Source organism: Myotis lucifugus, unplaced genomic scaffold (assembly GCF_000147115.1).
Source record: "Myotis lucifugus unplaced genomic scaffold, Myoluc2.0 scaffold_4, whole genome shotgun sequence".
NCBI lineage: Eukaryota > Metazoa > Chordata > Mammalia > Chiroptera > Vespertilionidae > Myotis > Myotis lucifugus.
In genome coordinates, this window is record NW_005871052.1 from 21,265,270 (window position 1) to 21,284,558 (window position 19,289).

The 19,289-nt window shown below is 39.2% G+C and overlaps 1 protein-coding gene across 1 annotated transcript in view; it reads right to left on the reverse strand.

The window, feature by feature from the left end:
- ZDHHC15 (zinc finger DHHC-type containing 15) overlaps positions 1-17,627 on the reverse strand; it is a 373,330-nt gene extending 355,703 nt beyond the window's left edge. The window contains exon 1 of the mRNA XM_023764748.1: positions 17,356-17,627. Coding sequence (XP_023620516.1) covers positions 17,356-17,491 — 136 coding nt within the window. The 5' untranslated portion in view covers positions 17,492-17,627. The remainder of the gene's footprint in view (positions 1-17,355) is intronic.
- Between the last annotated feature and the right edge of the window lie 1,662 nt (positions 17,628-19,289).

A 19,289-nucleotide genomic window follows, 5' to 3' on the forward strand; every position in this document is an offset into this window, starting at 1 on the left:
GGTGCCCAGATGAGGCCCAGCTGTAAAGCAATGCAAGCTTCTGTGGGGCCTTGGACCTTTTAGAAGTTCTGGGTCTCTCTGACCCAGCTGTAATTTGTTAGGTAATTTTCAGATTACAAAGGGCCAGGCCTTTCATATGCAAAAGCCTCTGCACAAAATTGGATTGGGCGGGGTCTCAAGGGAATAACAGGGCAGAGCAAGCAGCTATGGCTGCTCCCCAGTCCTGCCCTAAGAGGCCCTGGGTCTCAGTGTCCCAGTAATCACTGCAAGCACCTCTGAGAGATAGGCATCTTCGAGTTCTGCCCAATGTCAGACAGTCCAGTTTCTCCCAGTATGAGTCTGGGTCACCAGAGACTCACCCAAAACTGGAGTTCAGAGAAGTCGGGAGCTTGAGACTCCCTCCCGATTGAAAAAGACAACCGTGTCCTCAGGTGGCAGCCCTTTCCACGTGCGCTGCGTCCTCAGCTTCCAGCCCTTTCCACGTGCGCTGCATCCTCAGTTGCCAGACCTTTTGGCGTGGGCCTCCGTACCTCTGCACTTTACTTCCGCACCTCCTTTCAATCTCAGTGTGCTTTTCTCTTTCCTTCTAGTTGTAGAATTTCCACTTAGCCAGCCTTCCTGTGGCTCTGGATTATGTCCGTTTTGTCTTTTAGTTATACTTTTGAAGTGGTTGTGCAAGGCAGCAAATTCTGGTGTTTACCTATGCCGCCATGTTGATTTCTTGTTTGTTGCTTTATTTTCTACTACTTTTCACATTATTTTTTCATCATTCATTTTTATTTTATTTTTACTTGTTATTTTCTACACCATTTTTTAAAATCAATTTTTTTGTAAATATATTATTTTGTTCCCTTTCTGTCTCTTCTTATCCACTCATCCCTTTTCTACCTCTGCTATACTGAAGTGAGGTCCTCCCCATATTTATCCAATTCTTAACCTTATTTCCTGTATATCAGCTCAGCTTCTACAGATTCTGCCCCCACCCTCTTTACTTGGTGTTTGGTGTTTGTATTTGTTTGGTTTCTCTATTGGTTCTGTGGTGTTTTCTCTCTCTCTCTCTCTCTCTCTCTCTCTCTCTCTCTCTTTCTCTCTCTCTCTCTCTCTCTCTCTATATATATATATATATATATATTCTCCTTTTTCTTTTCTCTCCTATCTTTTTTTATCTTTTCTCTCTCTCTTAGATATCATTTGTACTCTCTTTTCTCTCCCCTAATTCTCTTTTCTCAGGTGGTCACTTATATTGGGGTTATCGGTGTCGTGAGTACATTCATGCTTTGTTCCCCTTGAGTCATGTCTTGTTAAGGTGAATTTTATCCTGTCTGGCTAAAGTGCTAGAGAGCAAGCCACATAACCAGACACCTGGAGAGGAGGAGCAGCAACACGTGCAGCTCACCCCCATCCGAGGAGCAGCAGACTTGCAATCAACCTGTCCAAGTCCAAGGAGCAGTAGCCCCACAAGCAGCCCACCACATCAGAGGAACAACAGCAGCGTGCATCCAGCCCCCATTCAAGGAACAGCAGCCATGTGAGCAGTCCGCCCCAGTTCAAGCAGTAGCAGCTGCGTGTGTAGCCTACCCCCATCCAAGGAACACCAGCCTCGTGATCAGCACACCCTCTGTCTGAGGAACAGCAGCTGTGTGAAAAGCCTCCCCGCATCAGCCAGAGGAGCCACCACGGCTGTGAACAGCACCCACCAGAGGAGCTGCTGCCAACTGAGGAGCGACTTCTACCACAACTGCCCGAGTAGCAACCGCAGCCCGAGGAGCCATAGCCACCCAAGGAGCAGCCCCTGAACGACTCAACATCTAGATCTGTCGGTGAGATCAAACATGGGTAGACAAAGAAACCCCCAAAGGAAAGAAAAGGAGGACTCACCAGAAAAGCTGCTAAGTGAAACAGAGGAATGCAAAATGTCAGAAAAAGAAATCAGATTAACAGTCCTAGAGTGCATTAACCGGATGCAGGAAAAAATCAACAACTTATGCAAGAATCAAAAAGAAATGGATGAAAAAATCAATAACTTAAGTAAGAACCAAGAAGAAATGAAGAGTGATATAGCTGCAATAAAAAAACACCATTGAAAGTTTCAGCAGTAGACTAGGAAAAGCGGAGGACCAAATTAGCGAATTAGAAGACAGGGGGAAAAAACACACCCAAAATGAACTGCAATTGGAGAAAAAAATTAAAAGACATGAGGAGAGCCTAAGGGAGCTTTGGGACAACAAGAAACGAAACACCATACGAATAATAGGGCTGCCAGAACAACAGAAAGAGGAACAAGAATTAGAAAACTTATTGGAAGAAATAATATCAGAAAACTTCCCTGAGGTGGGGAAGAAAAAAGTCACACAAGCACAGAGAGTCCCAAACAATATGAACCCGGAAAGACCCACGCCAAGACACATCATAATTACCATGGCAAATGTTCAGGACAAAGAGAGAATCTTACAGGCTGCAAGAGAGAGACGGAAAGTTACATACAAGGGATCTCCCATTAGATTATCAAATGATTTCTCAACAGAAACACATCGGGACAGAAAAGAATGGATGGAAATTTACAAAGTGATGCAAAGCAAAGGACTGAATCAAAGAATACTCTATCCAGCAAGGCTATCATTCAAAATTGAAGGGGAAATAAGAAGCTTCACAGAAAAAAAAAAAAGGCTAAGAGAGTTTAACATCACCAAGCCAGCAATGCAAGAAATGCTAAAGGGACTGATGTAAAAAAGAAGAAATAAAAAGCTCAGAAAGAAAATAGCCACACAAAAAAAGAAATGGCTACAAACAAGTACCTTTCGATAATAACTTTAAACGTAAATGGACTAAATGCTCCAACCAAAAGACATCGAGTGGCTGAATGGATAAAACAACATGACCCAAACATTTGTTGTCTACAAGGGACCCACCTCAGAACAAGGGACTCACACAGACTGAAAGTGAAGGGATGGAAAAATATGTTTCAAGCAAATGGAAATGAAAAGAAAGCTGGGGTAGCAATACTTATGTCGGACAAAATAGACCTCAAGTGAAGGCCATAACAAAAGATAAGTAAGGCCACTTTATAATACTAAAGGGATCAATACAACAAGAAGATATAACCCTGATAAACATATATGCACCCAATGGAGGAGCACCCAAATACATAAAAAAACTCCTGGAAGATATCAAAGGAGAGATCGACAACAATACATAGAAGGGGACTTTAATACACCACTGACATCACTGGATAAATCCTGTAGACAAACAATCAGCAAAGAAACAAAAATCCTAAATGACTCACTAGATCAGATGGACTTAACTGACATCTTCAGAAAACTTCACCCCAAAGCCACGGAATATACATTATACTCAAGTGCTCATAGGACATATTCAAAAAAAGACCACATATTGGGTCACAAAAAAAGTCTCCCAAATTCAAGAAGATTGAAATCATACCAAGCATCTTCTCAGACCACGATGGCATAATATTAGAAATTAACGACAATAAAAACAACCCAAAATACTCAAACACTTGGAAGCTGAACAGCATGTTATTAAATATTGATTGGGTTACCAATGAGATCAAAGAAGAAATTGAAAACATTCTGGAAACTAATGACAATGAAAACACAACAATCCAAAACCTTTGGGACACAATGAAAGCAGTCCTGAGAGGGAAGTTTATAGCTCTACAGGCCTATCTCAAAAAACAAGAAAAAATGGTAGTAAATCATCTAAATCTACATCTCAAAGAATTAGAAAGAGAGCAACAAGAAAACCCCAGAATGAGCAGAAGGAAGGAGAAAATAAAGATCAGAGCAGAAATAAATGACATAGAGACCAGAAAAACAATACATAAACTCAACGAAAAAAAGAGCTGGTTCTTTGAAAGGATAAACAACATTGACAAACCTCTAGCCCGGCTCACCAAGAAGCAAAGAGAGAGGACCCAAATAAAAAAAATTAGAAATGATAGAGGCAAAATAACAACAGACCCCACAGAAATACAAATGATTGTGAAAAAATATTATGGAAAACTCTACTCCAACAAACTAGACAACCGGGAGGAAATGGACAAATTCCTAGAAAAATACAACATTCCAAAACTCAATCAGGAAGAATCTAAAAATCTCAATAGGCCAATAACTATGGAAGAAATTGAAGCAGTCATCAAAAAGCTTCCAGCAAACAAAAGCCCAGGACCAGACGGCTTCACAGGGAAGTTTTACCAAACATTCAAGGGAGAACTAAAACCTATCCTCCTCAGACTACTACAAAAAATTCAAGAGGAAGGAACACTTCCAAGCTCATTCTATGAAGCCAGCATCACCCTAATACAAAAGCCAGGGAAAGACAACACAATGAAAGAGAATTACAGGCCAATACCCCTCATGAAAATAGATGCCATAATCCTCAACAAAATCTTAGCAAATCGGATCCAGCAGTACATCAGAAAGATCACACACCATGACCAAGTAGGATTTAACCCAGGGATGCAAGGATGGTACAATATCCGCAAATCAATAAATGTGATACATCACATAAACAAATTGAAAGAAAAAAAACACATGGTCATATCAATTGATGCAGAAAATGCATTTGACAAAATACAACACCCATTTTTGATAAAAACTCTCAGCAAGGTGGGATTAGAAGGATTATACCTCAACATAATAAAAGCCATATATGACAAGCCCACAGCCAACATCGTACTCAATGGACAAAAACAAACACCATTTCCCCTAAGAACAGGAACAAGACAGGGATGCCCACTCTCACCACTCCTGTTCAACATAGTACTGGAAGTATTAGCCATTGCAATTAGGCAAGAAGAAGAAATAAAAGGCATCCAAATTGGAAAAGAGGAAGTAAAACTGTCCTTATTTGCAGATGACATGATATTATACATAAAAAACCCTAAAGCCTCCATCAAAAAGTACTAGACTTAATACATGAATTTGGCAATGTAGCAGGATACAAAATTAACCCCAAGAAATCTGAGGCATTTCTATACACCAATAGTGAACATTCAGAAAGAGAGATTTAAAAAACAATCCCATTTACCATCGCACCAAAAAAATTAAGCTACCTAGGAATAAACTTAACTAAAGAGGTAAAAGACCTCTACTCAGAAAACTACAAGACGTTGAAAAAAGAGATAGAGGAAGACATAAACAGATGGAAGAACATACCGTGTTCATGGATTGGTAGAATCAACATCATTAAAATGTCCATACTACCCAAAGCAATCTATAAATTCAACGCACTTCCCATTAAAATACCAACAGCATACTTCACAGATCTAGAACGAACGCTCCAAAAATTCATCTGGAATAAAAAAAGACCCTGAATAGCTGCAGCGATTCTGAGAAAGAAAAAAGTAGGTGGGATCTCAATACCAGATATCAAGCTGTATTGCAAAGCCACTGTTCTCAAAACTGCCTGGTACTGGCACAAGAACAGAAATATAGATCAATGGAATAGAATAGAGATCCCAGAAATCGGCCCCAACCAATATGCTCAATTAATATTTGACAAAGGAGACAAGAACATACAGTGGAGTCAAGATAGTCTCTTCAATAAATGGTGTTGGGAAAATTGAACAGATACATGCAAGAAAATGAAACTAGACCACCAACTTACACCACACACAATAATTAACTCAAAACGGATAAAGGACTTAAATGTACGACAGGAAACCATAAAAATACTAGAAGAATCCAAAGGCAACAAAATCTCTGACATATCCCAAAGCAATTTCTTCACTGATACAGCTCCTAGGGCACTTGAAACTAAAGAAAAAAATGAACAAATGGGACTACATCAAAATAAAAAGCTTCTGCACAGCAAAAGAAACCATCAACAAAACAAGAAAACCCACTGCGTGGGAAAACATATTTGCCAATGTCATATCTGATAAGGGCCTAATCTCCAAAATTTATAGGGAACTCATATAACCTAACAAAAGGAAGATAAACAATCCAATCAAAAAATGGGCAAAGGAACTAAATAGACACCTTTCAAAAGAGGACATTCTGAAAGCCAAGAGACATATGAAAACATGCTCAAAGTCACTAATCATCCGAGAGATGCAAATCAAAACAACAATGAGGTACCATCTCACACCTGTCAGACTGGCTATCATCAACAAATTAACAAACGACAAGTGCTGGAGAGGATGTGGAGAAAAAGGAACACTCGTGCACTGCTGGTGGGAATGCAGACTGTTGCAGCCACTATGGAAGACAGTATGGAGTTTCCTCAAAAAATTGCAAATGGAACTCCCATTTGACCCTGTGATCCCACTTCTAGGAATATATCCCAAAAAACCAGAAACACCAATCAGAAAGGATATATGCACCCCTATGTTCATAGCAGCACAATTCACCATAGCTAAGATCTGGAAACAGCCTAAGTGCCCATCAGTAGATGAATGGATTAGAAAACTGTGGTACATCTACACGATGGAATACTATGCTGCTGTAAAAAAAGAAGAAACTCTTACCATTTGCAACAGCATGGATGGAACTGGAGAGCATTATGCTAAGTGAAATAAGCCCGTCAATGAAGGAAAAATACCACTTGTTTTCACTCATTTATGGATAATAAAGACCATTATAAAGTTATGAACAAAAATAGATACAGAGGCAGAGCTGCCTTGAACAGACTGTCAAACTACAGCGGGAAGGCCGGGGAGGGTTGGGGGGCAGGAGGGGGGAGGTAAGAGATCAACCGAAGGACTTGCATGCATTCATATAAGCATAACCAATGGACATAAGACACTGGGGGGTAGGGGAGGCCAGGGGATTGTCAAGGGCGGGGGGAAAAAAAGGAGATATATGTAATACTCTTTGTAATACTTTAAGCAATAAAAAAATTAATAATAAAAAAACACACTGGAAAGAATTAAAAGTAGATTGGATGGAACAGAGGACTCAATCAGCAATTTGGAAGACAAGGTAGAAATAAACATCCAGTTAGAGCAGGAAATGGAAAAAAAATATTAAAAAGCAGGAAGATAGAATACGGGAGCTCTGGGACAATAAAAAATGTAACAACATCCACATATAGGAATACCAGAGGGGAAGGGGAAGAGCAAGAAACAGAGAACCTGTTTAAAGAAATAATGACAGCCAACAAATCAACAAACAACAAGTATTAGTGAGGTTGTGGAGAAAAGGGTACCCTAACAGAATGCTCATGGGAATGCAGACTAGGGCAGCCACTGTGGAAAACAGTATGGAGTTTCCTCAAAAGATTAAACATGAAACTCCCATTAGACGCCATCATTCCACTTCTAGGAATATATCCTAAGAAACCTGAAACACTCATCAGAAAGAATATATGCACCCCTTTGTGCATAGCAGCACAAATAACAATAGCAAAGACTTGGAAACAGCCTAAGTGTCCAGCAGCAGATGAGTGGATAAAAAGGTTGTGGTACATTTACACAACAAAATTATACAAAACAATAAAAAAGAAAAAACTCTTACCATTTGCAACAGAATGAATGGAACTGGAGAGTATTATACCAAGTGAAATAAGCCATCAGAGAAAGATAAGTATCACATCATCTCACTCATGTGGAATATAATGAACCAAATAAACTGATAATCAAAAATAGAACTAGAGACAAAGTCCAACACACTTTTCTGATAAAAACGCTCAACAAAGTGAAAATAGAGGGAACATACCTCAACATAATAAAAACCTATATGATAAACCTACAGCCAACATCATACTCAATGGGCAAAAACTAAGACCATTTAACCTAAGAACAGGAACAAGACAGGGATGCCCACTCTCACCACTCCTGTTTGACATAGTATTGGGAAGAGCTAGCCATAGCAATTAGACAAGAAGAAGAAATAAAAGGTATCCCAATTGGAAAAGAAGACGTAAAACTGTAATTATATGCAGATGACATGATACTGTACATAGAAAACCCTAAAGACTCCATCAAAAATTATTAGACTTAATAAATGAATTTGGCAATGTAGCACGATAAAAAAAAATTAACACCAAGAAATCTATGGCATTTTTACACACCAATAGTAAACTTACAGAAAGAGAGATTTAAAAAAAAAAAAAGATCCCATTTATCGTCGCACCAAAAAATTTAAGATACCTAGGAATAAACTAAGGAGATAAAAGAGCTGTACTCAGAAAACTACAGGACACTGAAAAAAGAGATAGAGGAAGATATAAACAGATGGAAGAACATACCATGTTCATGGATTGGTAGAATCAACATCATTAAAATGTCCTTACTACCCAAAGTAATCTATAGATTCAATGCACTCCCCATTAAAATACCAACTGCATATTTCACAGACCTAGAAAAAACTCTCCAAAAATTCATCTGGAATAAAAAAAGACCCAGAATAGCTGCAGCAATCCTGAGAAAGAAGAACAAAGTAGGATGGATCTCAATACCATATATCAAGCTGTATTACAAAGCCACTGTCAAAACTGCCTGGTCCTGGTACAAAAAACAGACATATAGACCAATAGGATAGAATAGAGAACCCAGAAAATGACTCAAACCACTAAGCTCAATTAATATTTGACAAAGGAGGCAAGAATATACAATGGAGTCAAGACAGTCTCTTCAATAAATGTTGCTGGGAAATTTGGTCAGATACATGCAAAAAATGAAACTAGACCACCAACTTACACCACACACAAAAATAAACTCAAGATGGATAAAAACTTAAACGTAAGACAGGAAACCATAAAAATATTAGAGGAATCCATAGGCAACAAAATCTCAGATATATACCGAAGCAATATCGTCACCGAAACTAAAGAGAAAATAAACAAATGGTACTAAATCAAAATAAAAAACATCTACACAGCAAAAGAAACCATCAACAAAACAATAAGAAAGCCCACTCCATGGGAGAACATATTTGCCAATGTTATCTCCTATAAGTGTTTAATCTCCAACATTTACCCGAACCTCATACAATTTAACAAAAGTAAGCTAACTCATTTAAAAAAATGGGCAACCGACTTAAAAAGAAACTTTTCAAAAGAAGGCTTAAGGAAGGCCAAGAAACATATGAAAACATGGTCAAAGTCACTAATTCTCTAAGAGATACGAATCAAAATGACAGTGAAGTACCATCTCACACCTGTCAGAATGGCTATCATCAACAAGTCAACAAAGGACAAGTGCTGGCCAGGATGCATAGGAAAAAAAAACCCTCGTGCACTGCTGGTGGGAATGCTGACTGGTGCAGCCACTCTGGAGAACAGTATAGAGTTTCCTCAAAAAACTAAAAATGGAACTTCCATTTGACACCATGATCCCACTTCTGGGAATATTTCCCAAGAAACTAGAAACACCAATCAAAAAAGATATATGCACCCCTATGTTCATAGCAGCACAATTTGCAATAGCTAAGATTTGGAAACAGCCTAAGTGCCCATCAGCAGATGAATGGATTAAAAAACTCTGATACATCTACACAATGGAATACTATGCTGCTGTAAAAAGGAAGGATCTTCTACCATTTGCAACTGCATGGATGAAGCTGGAGGGCATTATGCTAAGAGAAATAAGTCAGTCAGAGAAAGATAAATATCACATGATCTCATTCATTTGTGGATTATAATGAACAACATAAACTGATGAATAAAACAGATCCAAGGACAGAGAAGCATCGATCAAATGCACAAATCTAGGAGGGAAGGTAGGGGAGGGTGGGGGTAATGGGAAGAGATCAACCAAAGGACTTGTATGCATGCATATAAGCATAACCAATGGACACAAGACACTCGGGGGGGGGGTACGGGAGGCTAGGGGAAGGTCAAGGGGAGAAAAAAAAGAGACATATATAATACTCTTTGTAATACTTTAAGCCCATGGTCGGCAAACTGTGGCTCTCGAGCCACATGGGGCTCTTTGGCCCCTTGAGTGTGGCTCTTCCTCAGCCTTAGGAGTACCCTAATTAAGTTAATAACAATGTACCTACCTATATAGTTTAAGTTTAAAAATTTGGCTCTCAAAAGAAATTTCAGTGGTTATACTGTTGATATTTGGCTCTGTTGACTAATGAGTTTGCGGACCACTGTCCTAGGGCAATGGAAACTAAAGAGAACATAAACAAATGGGACTATATCAAAATAAAAAGCTTTTGCACAGCAAAAGAAACCATCAACAAAACAACAAGAAAGCCCAATGCATGGGAGAACATATTTACCAATGTGATCACCAATATGGGTTTAATCTCCGACATTTACAGGGAATTCATACAACTTAACAAAAGGAAGATAATCCAATTTAAAAAATGGGCAGGGGACCTAAATAGATACTTTTTGAAAGAAGACAGAAGGAAGGCCAAGAGACATATGAAAATATGCTCAAAGTCACTAATCATCCGAGAGATGCAAATCAAAACAACAATGCAGTGCCATCTCACACCTGTGAGAATGGCTATCATCAACAAATCAACAAATGACAAGTGCTGGCGAGGATGTGGAGAAAAAGGAATCCTCGTGCACTGCTGGTGAGAATGCAGACTGGTACAGCCACTATGGAGAACAGTATGGAGTTTCCTCAAAAAACTAAAAATGGAACTTCCATTTGACCCAGTGATCCCACTTCTAGGAATATAGCCCAAGAAACTAGAAACACCAATCGGAAAGGATATATGCACCCCTATGTTCATAGCAGCAAAATTCACCATAGCTAAGATTTGGAAACAACCTAAGTGCCCATCAGCAGATGAGTGGATTAAAAAACTGTGGTACATCTACACAATGGAATACTACGCTGTAGTAAAAGGAATTTTACATTTTTTAAAATTTTAAAAAAGAAACAAGATTAGGATTAGTGTTTTCACTACTTCTATTCCATATTGTACTAGATGTTCTACCCAGTACAATTAGGCAAGGAAAAAAAATCCACATTGGAAAGAAATTAAGTTATCTTTATTTTTAGATGATATGATCCTACCTATATATATAAAAGGCTAATATTCTAAGTGTCCAACCATTCAACCAGTTGCTATGATGCACACTGACCATTATGGGACAGACTCAACACAGGAGCTGCTGTGAGGCGCACTGGCCATTTACAGAGAAACAGCACCACCGACCTGGTGCTGACAGACCAACATTCGGCTTCCCCCAAGTGGGACACGGGCCCTGCCACCACCCCAGAGTGACAGCCCAACCAAATCGCACCCAATGCTACCAAGACCCCATGGCACAAAATGTGGCCCACAGCCCAGCCCAGCCCAGAAATGGTGGCTGTGGGGGCCAGTTAATGATGTCACGTAGCAACGCCCGACTTCCTCTCCCCAGAGACTAGCCTCCTTAGAGTTTCTTCAGCCCAGGAACACAACTTGCTTTATAGCCAGGTGCAAACATTTTAACTTTAACCAAAAGTCTGTGAAGCGTTTCTCTGTGCCTCATCTCATTTGTTCCTCACAGAAGTACTGAAGTAGGTAGATAGGAGACTCGGTGGAATCCTATTTTCTTTTCATTAGCCAGAAAACAGAGACTTAGAAAGCTTAGAAACTTGACCCAACTGAAAAGAAGTAAGAAATGGTGGACCTTGAAAATGACTTCAGGTTTTCTCATTGCGCAGAATATAGTCAAACACTGCTGCAGATAAATATTTTACCCTTTGTTCTCTCTGTGTGATTTACAATAATAATCTGCTTCATGTTGATATTTACTGCTGTATTGCTGACAATTACCTGAAAGAGAAGTTAGGGTGCTTCACTGGGCTAGAAAAAGTTTAGCTAAATCAGAAAATAGGTCTAACTAATAAGCAAGTTTATATATATATATAAACTTATATATATATATATAAAGCTCTCACTGGCGCCAATTGCACACATGTGTTTTTCGATCTGTCATTGTCCATTGTGAATTTGGTTGACACTTCTATTATAGAGAAAGGGGGAATAGTGATATTAAAATATTTCTTCTAATTAATTTCCTTTCAATGTGCACAAATTTGTGCACCAGGCCACTAGTGTATAAATAATTCTAAACAACCCACCAAAAAACCTATCAGACTTAATGAACAAATTCATCAAAGTTGCAAAATACAGGATCAGCACCCTATGTCAGTTTTATTTCTATGCATAAGCAATTAAAAACCAGAACAAGAAATTAAGAAAACAATAAAATAAAAAAGTAAAATAAAAATAAAATAATAAGAAAAAGAAATTAAGAATACTATTCCATTTATAATAGCATAAAAAAGAATAAAATACTTAGGAATAAATTTAACCAAAGAGGCTTAAGATTTTTACAATTAAAATTCTAAAATATTGCTGAAAGTCATTAAAGACCTAAGTTAATGAAAAAGATATCCTATGTTCATGGGTTGGAAAATTTGATATTGTTAAGATTACAATTCCCTCCAAAACTATATACAAATTCAGTGCAATCAAAATTCCATGGACCATTTTGCAGAAGTAGAAAAGCTGATCCTAAAATTCATACCCTCTATGATGTCTGTAATAAAAATGGAAAACAAGTATTTGTGAGAATATGGAGAAATTGGAACCCTCCTTCATTACAGATAGGAATGTCAAATTGTTAGAACCTTTGTGGAAATTATTTTGGAGGTACCTTAAAAAGTTAAACATACAATACAGCCCAGCAATTTCTAACCCTATCTCTGGTAGTTAGTCCAAAGAATTGAAAATAAGTATTCAAACAAATACTTGTTTACAGCAGCACTATTCAAAATAGACAAAAGGTGGAAACAACTCAAATGTCCATCAACTAATGAAAGGATAAAGTGTGATATGTACATAAAATGGGATATTAGCCATAAAAATGAAGTACTGTTACATACTACAATGTGGATGGACCTAAAAAACATTATGCTAATTGAAACAATCCAGACACAAATGGATACATACAGGGTGGAGCAAAGGTAGGTTTATAGTTGTGAGTACATGAGTTTATTCTTATATATTATTTATTAGAGGCCCGATGCACAAAATTCGTGCAAGAGTAGGCCTTCCTTCTCCCGGCTGCCAGCACCAGCTTCCCTCTGGCACCCAGGACCTGGGCTTCCCTCACAGCCCCAGCTTTGTCCGGAAGGTCATCCAGAAGGACGTCCGGTCTAATTAGTGTATTATGCTTTTATTATTATAGATTAATTATTGTATTAATTTCCATATGAACTACTGTAGACCTACTTTTGCCCCACCCTGTATTGTGTTATGTCATTTATGTGAAATATCTAGAATAGGTACATCCATAGTGACAAAACACAGATTAGTGATTGTTAGAGACTAGGGGAGGAGAAAATGGCAAGTGACTGTTTAATGACAATGAGTTTTCCTTTTGGAGTGAAGACATGTTTTGAAACTAGATATTGGTTATGGTGGACAACATTGTGAATGTACTAAAGATCACTGAATTTAACGCTTTAAAAATAGTTGCCTTAGCCGGTTTGGCTCAGTGGATAGAGCGTTGGCCTGCGGACCCAAGGGTCCCGGGTTTGATTCTGGTCAAGGGCATGTACCTCAGTTGCAGGCTCCTCCCCAGCCTGGGCCCTGTTCCCTCTCTTTCACTCTCTTCTATAAAGCAATGGAAAAATATCTTTGGGTAAGGATTAAAAAAAAATAAAATCAGTTAATTTTGTGTTACGTGAATTTTACCTAAAAAGTGGATTCTCTTACAGAAGTCCCTTTTATTTCCCCCATACTTTCATCAATAAATATTCAAAAAACAAGTATCCTACTTGACACACACACAAGCAAAAGTGGAGACTCTTTATTCCCTCCATCTAAAAGTCTGAGCTGCTTATTTTCTTGAGCCAGGCAGAATTCTTTATATCCTCATTAATAATAGTAATAGCAGGTTACTATTTAACGTATAATTTGTTGTCAACTATGATGCAGGTTTTTCATGTACCATATTATTTAAAATCTCACAATGTTATAATGGCATATAATAGATGCTAAGCAAGTATTTGTGGCATGAATGAACAAGCCCACAAGTAAGGTATATGTGAAGCAACTGAGGTTGAGAATTTTCTCAACTTTCCCTATGTCTTCTAGTTAGTAAGTAGCAGAATTCAAACTCTAAGAACTGTAAGACAAATTTAAGAAAATAATATAAAATAAAAATATACCATTTTTGGCTTCAGCTCTAACCTCACATTAGAGAGAAAGACATCAGGTTCTATTTCTGGAAAGAAATTAAGTCCTTAATATTACTTTTTTTAGTCATATTGAAACTTAATTCTGTTAATTTGGTTGTATTGCTTTGATATCAGGTAGCCTTGACGTCCAATTTTCCATTAATTTAATAAACATGTGACTTTAGAAAAATTTCATTTAACCTTTCTAAAAGCCAGGTCTCTAATTTGTTAAAGATTGTAAAATGAACATGAAAGGGTGGGTTGATGGAGCCAGAACTGGATGACAAGGCTACCTTACTCTCCTGTTGTTGTTTTTTAAATAATAGCAACTGGCGCAAAATATTAAGAAAACATTGTTCAGGCCAAATAACAAACATCTGCAGGCTACATTTGGCCAGTAAGTTATAAGTTTTGACCTCTGTATTATTTCAAAGGAGGCAAAGAGTTAGGATACTGTGGTGATTAAAACATGAACTGTGGAGCCTACTACCTGGGTTGCCATCCAAGCTTTGACTATTTACTAGTTCTGTAACCTTTGGCAAGCTTCTTGCTCTGTCTGTGTCTCAGTTGTCTTGTCTTTAACATAAGAATAATGATATTATGTATTTCATAAGTTTAGTATGAGGATTAAGGGAGAGCAAGAGGGAGGAAGAGGGGGAGAGAGAAAGGTGTATCGAGTCATTTAAAAATAGTCTGACATGTAACAAGTGCTCTGCAAATATATTAAATAAAACAAACCAAAAAAAAGCTCTACATTACTTTTCAGCTTTTAATATTGTATGTTTTAATTGGAACTTGTGGAAAGCTGATTACCTGCACTGACTCTAAGTTGGTCTTTACCTCATTTTGCTCATCTGAGCCTCAGTTTGCACATATGCACAATGAACAGTAATGGTACCTGCTTTGTATGGTTATTGTGAGGATTAAATGACTTGATAGAGAGTTAATATATCTATAGTACTTAGAACATAGTCTGGCACATATTAAGCACTATGTAAGTATTATCCATAATCATTATTAATTTTTAAAATGTTGCTTGGCAAAGCTCATGTAGGTCAGTATTGAAAAGCTCTAAAATATGTTTAATAGTATTTACAATAAAATCCATACCATAATGATGGAGCTGAACTTTTAATCCTTCTATTAACCCTTCACAAAAGTAAGGGTAAGGTCTACGAAGAGAAAAACTTCCAGTCAGTCATTTCACAGCCCACTTAATGCACCTCCATACCAGATTTAGATAAAAAGAAAAACAAAGCCAAAATCTGTATCTATGAAGGCAACTAATTGAATTTAATCTTAATAACTCATAATGCATTTTCTACAATAAATCTAAGAAAATGAGGAAAATTCAAACTCTAATACACAGAATTGATTAGAAGAAAATTCTATATTGGAAAATAGGGTTATCTCCTGCCTCCCTAGTGAACTCAGTACTGGCGTTGGAAAAAGCAGGACCCTAACTATAATTTTTAAGGTGATAAGAATCTGGTATGAAGAAATAAAGCAGTCTTGGAAGGACTTGGGAGATAATATCCAACAGAACAAATAAGAGTCCTAATGTGAGGGGACTGGAAATAGACTGGGAGCTCATACTGAATGAGTAGGGAACATTATAGGACACAAGTTTAAAGGTGCTACAAGTGGGATTCTAGAAATGACAATAACTATTAGTAGAATCTCAGAGAAGAGATGGAAATTCTTCAATATGAAAGAATAGGGGCAAGGGGAGATCTCACTGTGAAAAAGCAGAGGTTCTGTTGTGAGGAGACATGATATCATATGAAAAGTCCACTGTGGATTGATAAGGACACTAGTGATAAAGATAGGGGACTGGGGGTTATCCAAGTGGGGAAAACACAGAATAGGGTCTTGGGGTTTAAGTCTAGAAATATTCTGAGTTTATAAGACTAGAATATAGTGTGGGAACTATTTTATAGATAAAGAGGAGATGGAATACTCCTTAGTATGAAAAGACAAAGTACAAGAGGAGACCTCAAATTTATAAAATGAGTGCTCTAATGAAGGGGAGGCAAGAAATTAGGCTCCCATTGAAAGGGGTGGGAAATATTAGAAACTCCAGAGGGAACAGATGGTGTTTTTCTTGTTTGAGAAGACAGGGTACAAGTGCAATACTAGTGGGAAATAAGAGAAAATAATAAGAAACCTCTGAGAAAGAGGATGGCAAAATGTGTAACTAACAGTGGAAGAAAACTTCAGGAATCGGGGAGTAGATTTTTTAAAAAGGTAAAAGGAGAATCATCATTAGAAAAGTTGTGGCCCTTGGAAGGGACATGAGAGCTATTGTTGGAACCCTTGTGGGAGAGTAAAGAGGACACTCTAGTGTGAAAAGAAATGGACAAGGCAGGACCATAGTCTTATAAAAAGCAGGGTGACTAGTATGAGATGTCAGAAAATAATGTGGAGCTTCTAAGGAAAATATTGAATGCTCCTCAAAGCAGAAAGACTAAGGGAACCCCAGTGTGATAAAGTCAGGGGCTCTAGTGTGAGGGGACAAGGCAGGATATATTATTGTAGGACTTCAACTCCATTGGAGAGGATGAAAAATGTTGAAGCCCACTGAGGAAGAGAATGGATGTCTTGCCAGTTTGTGAAAAGGGGTAACTTCAGTGTGATAGAACAAGTATACTGGGGGGTCCCAAGTGGGAGAAGATGTAAAGCACGTCATCTAGCGTGAGAGAACATGGGAAAAGGATGAATCCCCGCATTAAAAAAAGGAGAGCCTGGTAAGAAAATACAGGAAATATTTTGAGATTCCTAGTAAGAGGGTTTGGAAAAATGTGGGGCTCCTAGTTGGATGCTCCTAGTTGGTAAGACTTGTAATATATGGTAAGTGAACAGTTTAAGGATATTGGATATGTTGTTTTCTCACTTTAGTAGGGCAGGAGCTCCCAAAATGAGAACACAAGACACAGTGTTTGTCCTGTAGGAGAAAAGGGAGCCCTAGTGGGAAGAGCATGGAATTTCTTGTGGGAAAGGCCAGGAAATAATGTAAGAAACCCTATGTGGGAAGCCATGGCGACAAGGTGGGACCCCCTGGGGGAGGGGAGCGCATGGAATATTGTGGGAAGCCAGCCGGAGATTGGAGGTGAGGAGCTCCCCCAGGGAACTAAAGAAAAAAACCGCAGTGTGAGGGCTAAGAACACAGGGAACACCAGTGTGAAGGGTAGGGCAGACGGTTATGCTGGAGCATAATTTCCCTACCTTAGGTGCCCAGCTCCACTTACCCAGGCAGAGCTCAAAGACGTAGGCATAGTAAGACCAGAGCACGACGAGGACGATGACGAGTACTGGCACCCAGGAAAGTACCCGGCGGCAGCCCCGCAGCCCCGCGGACAGAGCCATCTTCCAGCCCCGACGCATCTTCAGCTCGAAGATCGATCTAGCAGGCCTGCTGGCGCTGGGTCTGAACTACTGGGGCTGCAGCTGGGAGGCTGGAAGGCGCGTTGTGCGGCGCTCCACTGCCTACCCTGGCGGGAACCTTCTCACCGAGCTGATACCACCTGTGGAGCTGCAGGGCAGAGAGCTCCCAGGCTGGCACAAAAGGCATGAGTCATGGCGAATAGGAACTGGCCTTTGGGGAGCGGAAGGTGATCTGTCAGGCCGTTGAGGCTGGGCACGCTCAGAGAGAGTACAAGCCCTCCCATTTCCTCCTCTCCCACCCACTTGCTACAGCGCTAGATGCAGGGCTAGAAACTGTAAAACAGAAGAAATATGGGTCTGCCCATCTGCTCTTGCTGCACTGCGTCCAGGCTCATCTCTCTGAGCTCTGTTTCTCTCTTTCTCTTTGCACCCTGCCCCCCTCACGCATAAATGAGCACACGTAAATGCAGTGTGAAAGATGCAATTTAACATCTCATAACTTAAAGATCATTTAGCTTCCTCGTCCTATTGCTGCTTAAACAATATGCTTTACACGTAATGCTGCAGTCGCTGCTTGGGTAAGTCCATTGGCAGGACGCTTCCTCCTTCTGTCTCTTCTTCACTTCTCGGAGTTAACTCAGTCCATTTTCAGAATAAATAAACATATTAAAATAGAAAAAAACAAATGGGGGAGACAGTAATTCTATGAGGGGTCAGAAAAAGCTACAAAATAGTTATATTTAATAATAAATATGACTTTGCCAGACATATGAGAATGGAAGGACCTTTAGACAGAGGAAACAGCATTTCCAAGGGCATAGAGTAATGAAAATCCAAGGTTTTCTAGGAACAACTAGTAAAGCTTGAGAAGAGGGTATCTGAAGAGGAGAAGCTGGGTGTGAGACTGAGAATATAGGCTAAGGGCAGGGTTTGAAGGTCCTTGTATGCCCAGACAGAGTGTGTGGACATTGTCCTGTGAAATAGATTATGAACAGCCATTAAAGGTTTTGGAACAATAAAATTACATCATCATTGATGTATTTTTGTCAAAGAACTGGCGGAATTTTGGAGAGGAGAATAGCCTGGGAGCAGAGAGACCAATTAGGGAAGCAATTTAATTCACCACGTTTTTGGAGAAGTTGCTTTGTGTTAGGTCAAATTTAATATAAAAGAATGACAAAATAGGGGCCCTATCCCCAAGAAGCTCATGTTATCATAAGTGCAATGTGCTCGGTGATACAAGCATAAGTGCAATAGAGGTATAGCAAGCTTTTGACATTTATAGATTTGATACTCACTGTTTAATTATTTTCAAGGGGAAATGACATGAAGAAATTTGTGATTTTGCTGATGAGACCCATGATTGATTCACATTCTGTATGACTGCAGTGTGAGAGCAAGAATTTCAACAAGGTGGCTCACTGTTCTTTATTCATGGTTATATATGCAATACATTTCTGGGAAGGAGAAGACCTTTGTTGTTGGTTTTTCAAATTAATTTAACTTTATGATTGTACTAGAGGCCCGATGCACAAAGTGGGGGTGTCCCCTCAGCCCAGCCTGCATCCTCTCCAATCCGGGACCCCTCAGGGGATGTTCGACTGCTGGACAGTCAGACATCCCTCTCACAATTCTGGACTGCTGGCTCCTAATTGCTCCTAATCACTCACCTGCCTGCCTGCCTGGTCACCCCTAAATGCCCCCCGCCCCCCGCCCGCCGGCCTGATCGCTCCTCACTGCCTCTGCGTGCCAGCCTGATTGCCCCTAACTGCCTACCCCACCAGCCTGGTCACCCCTT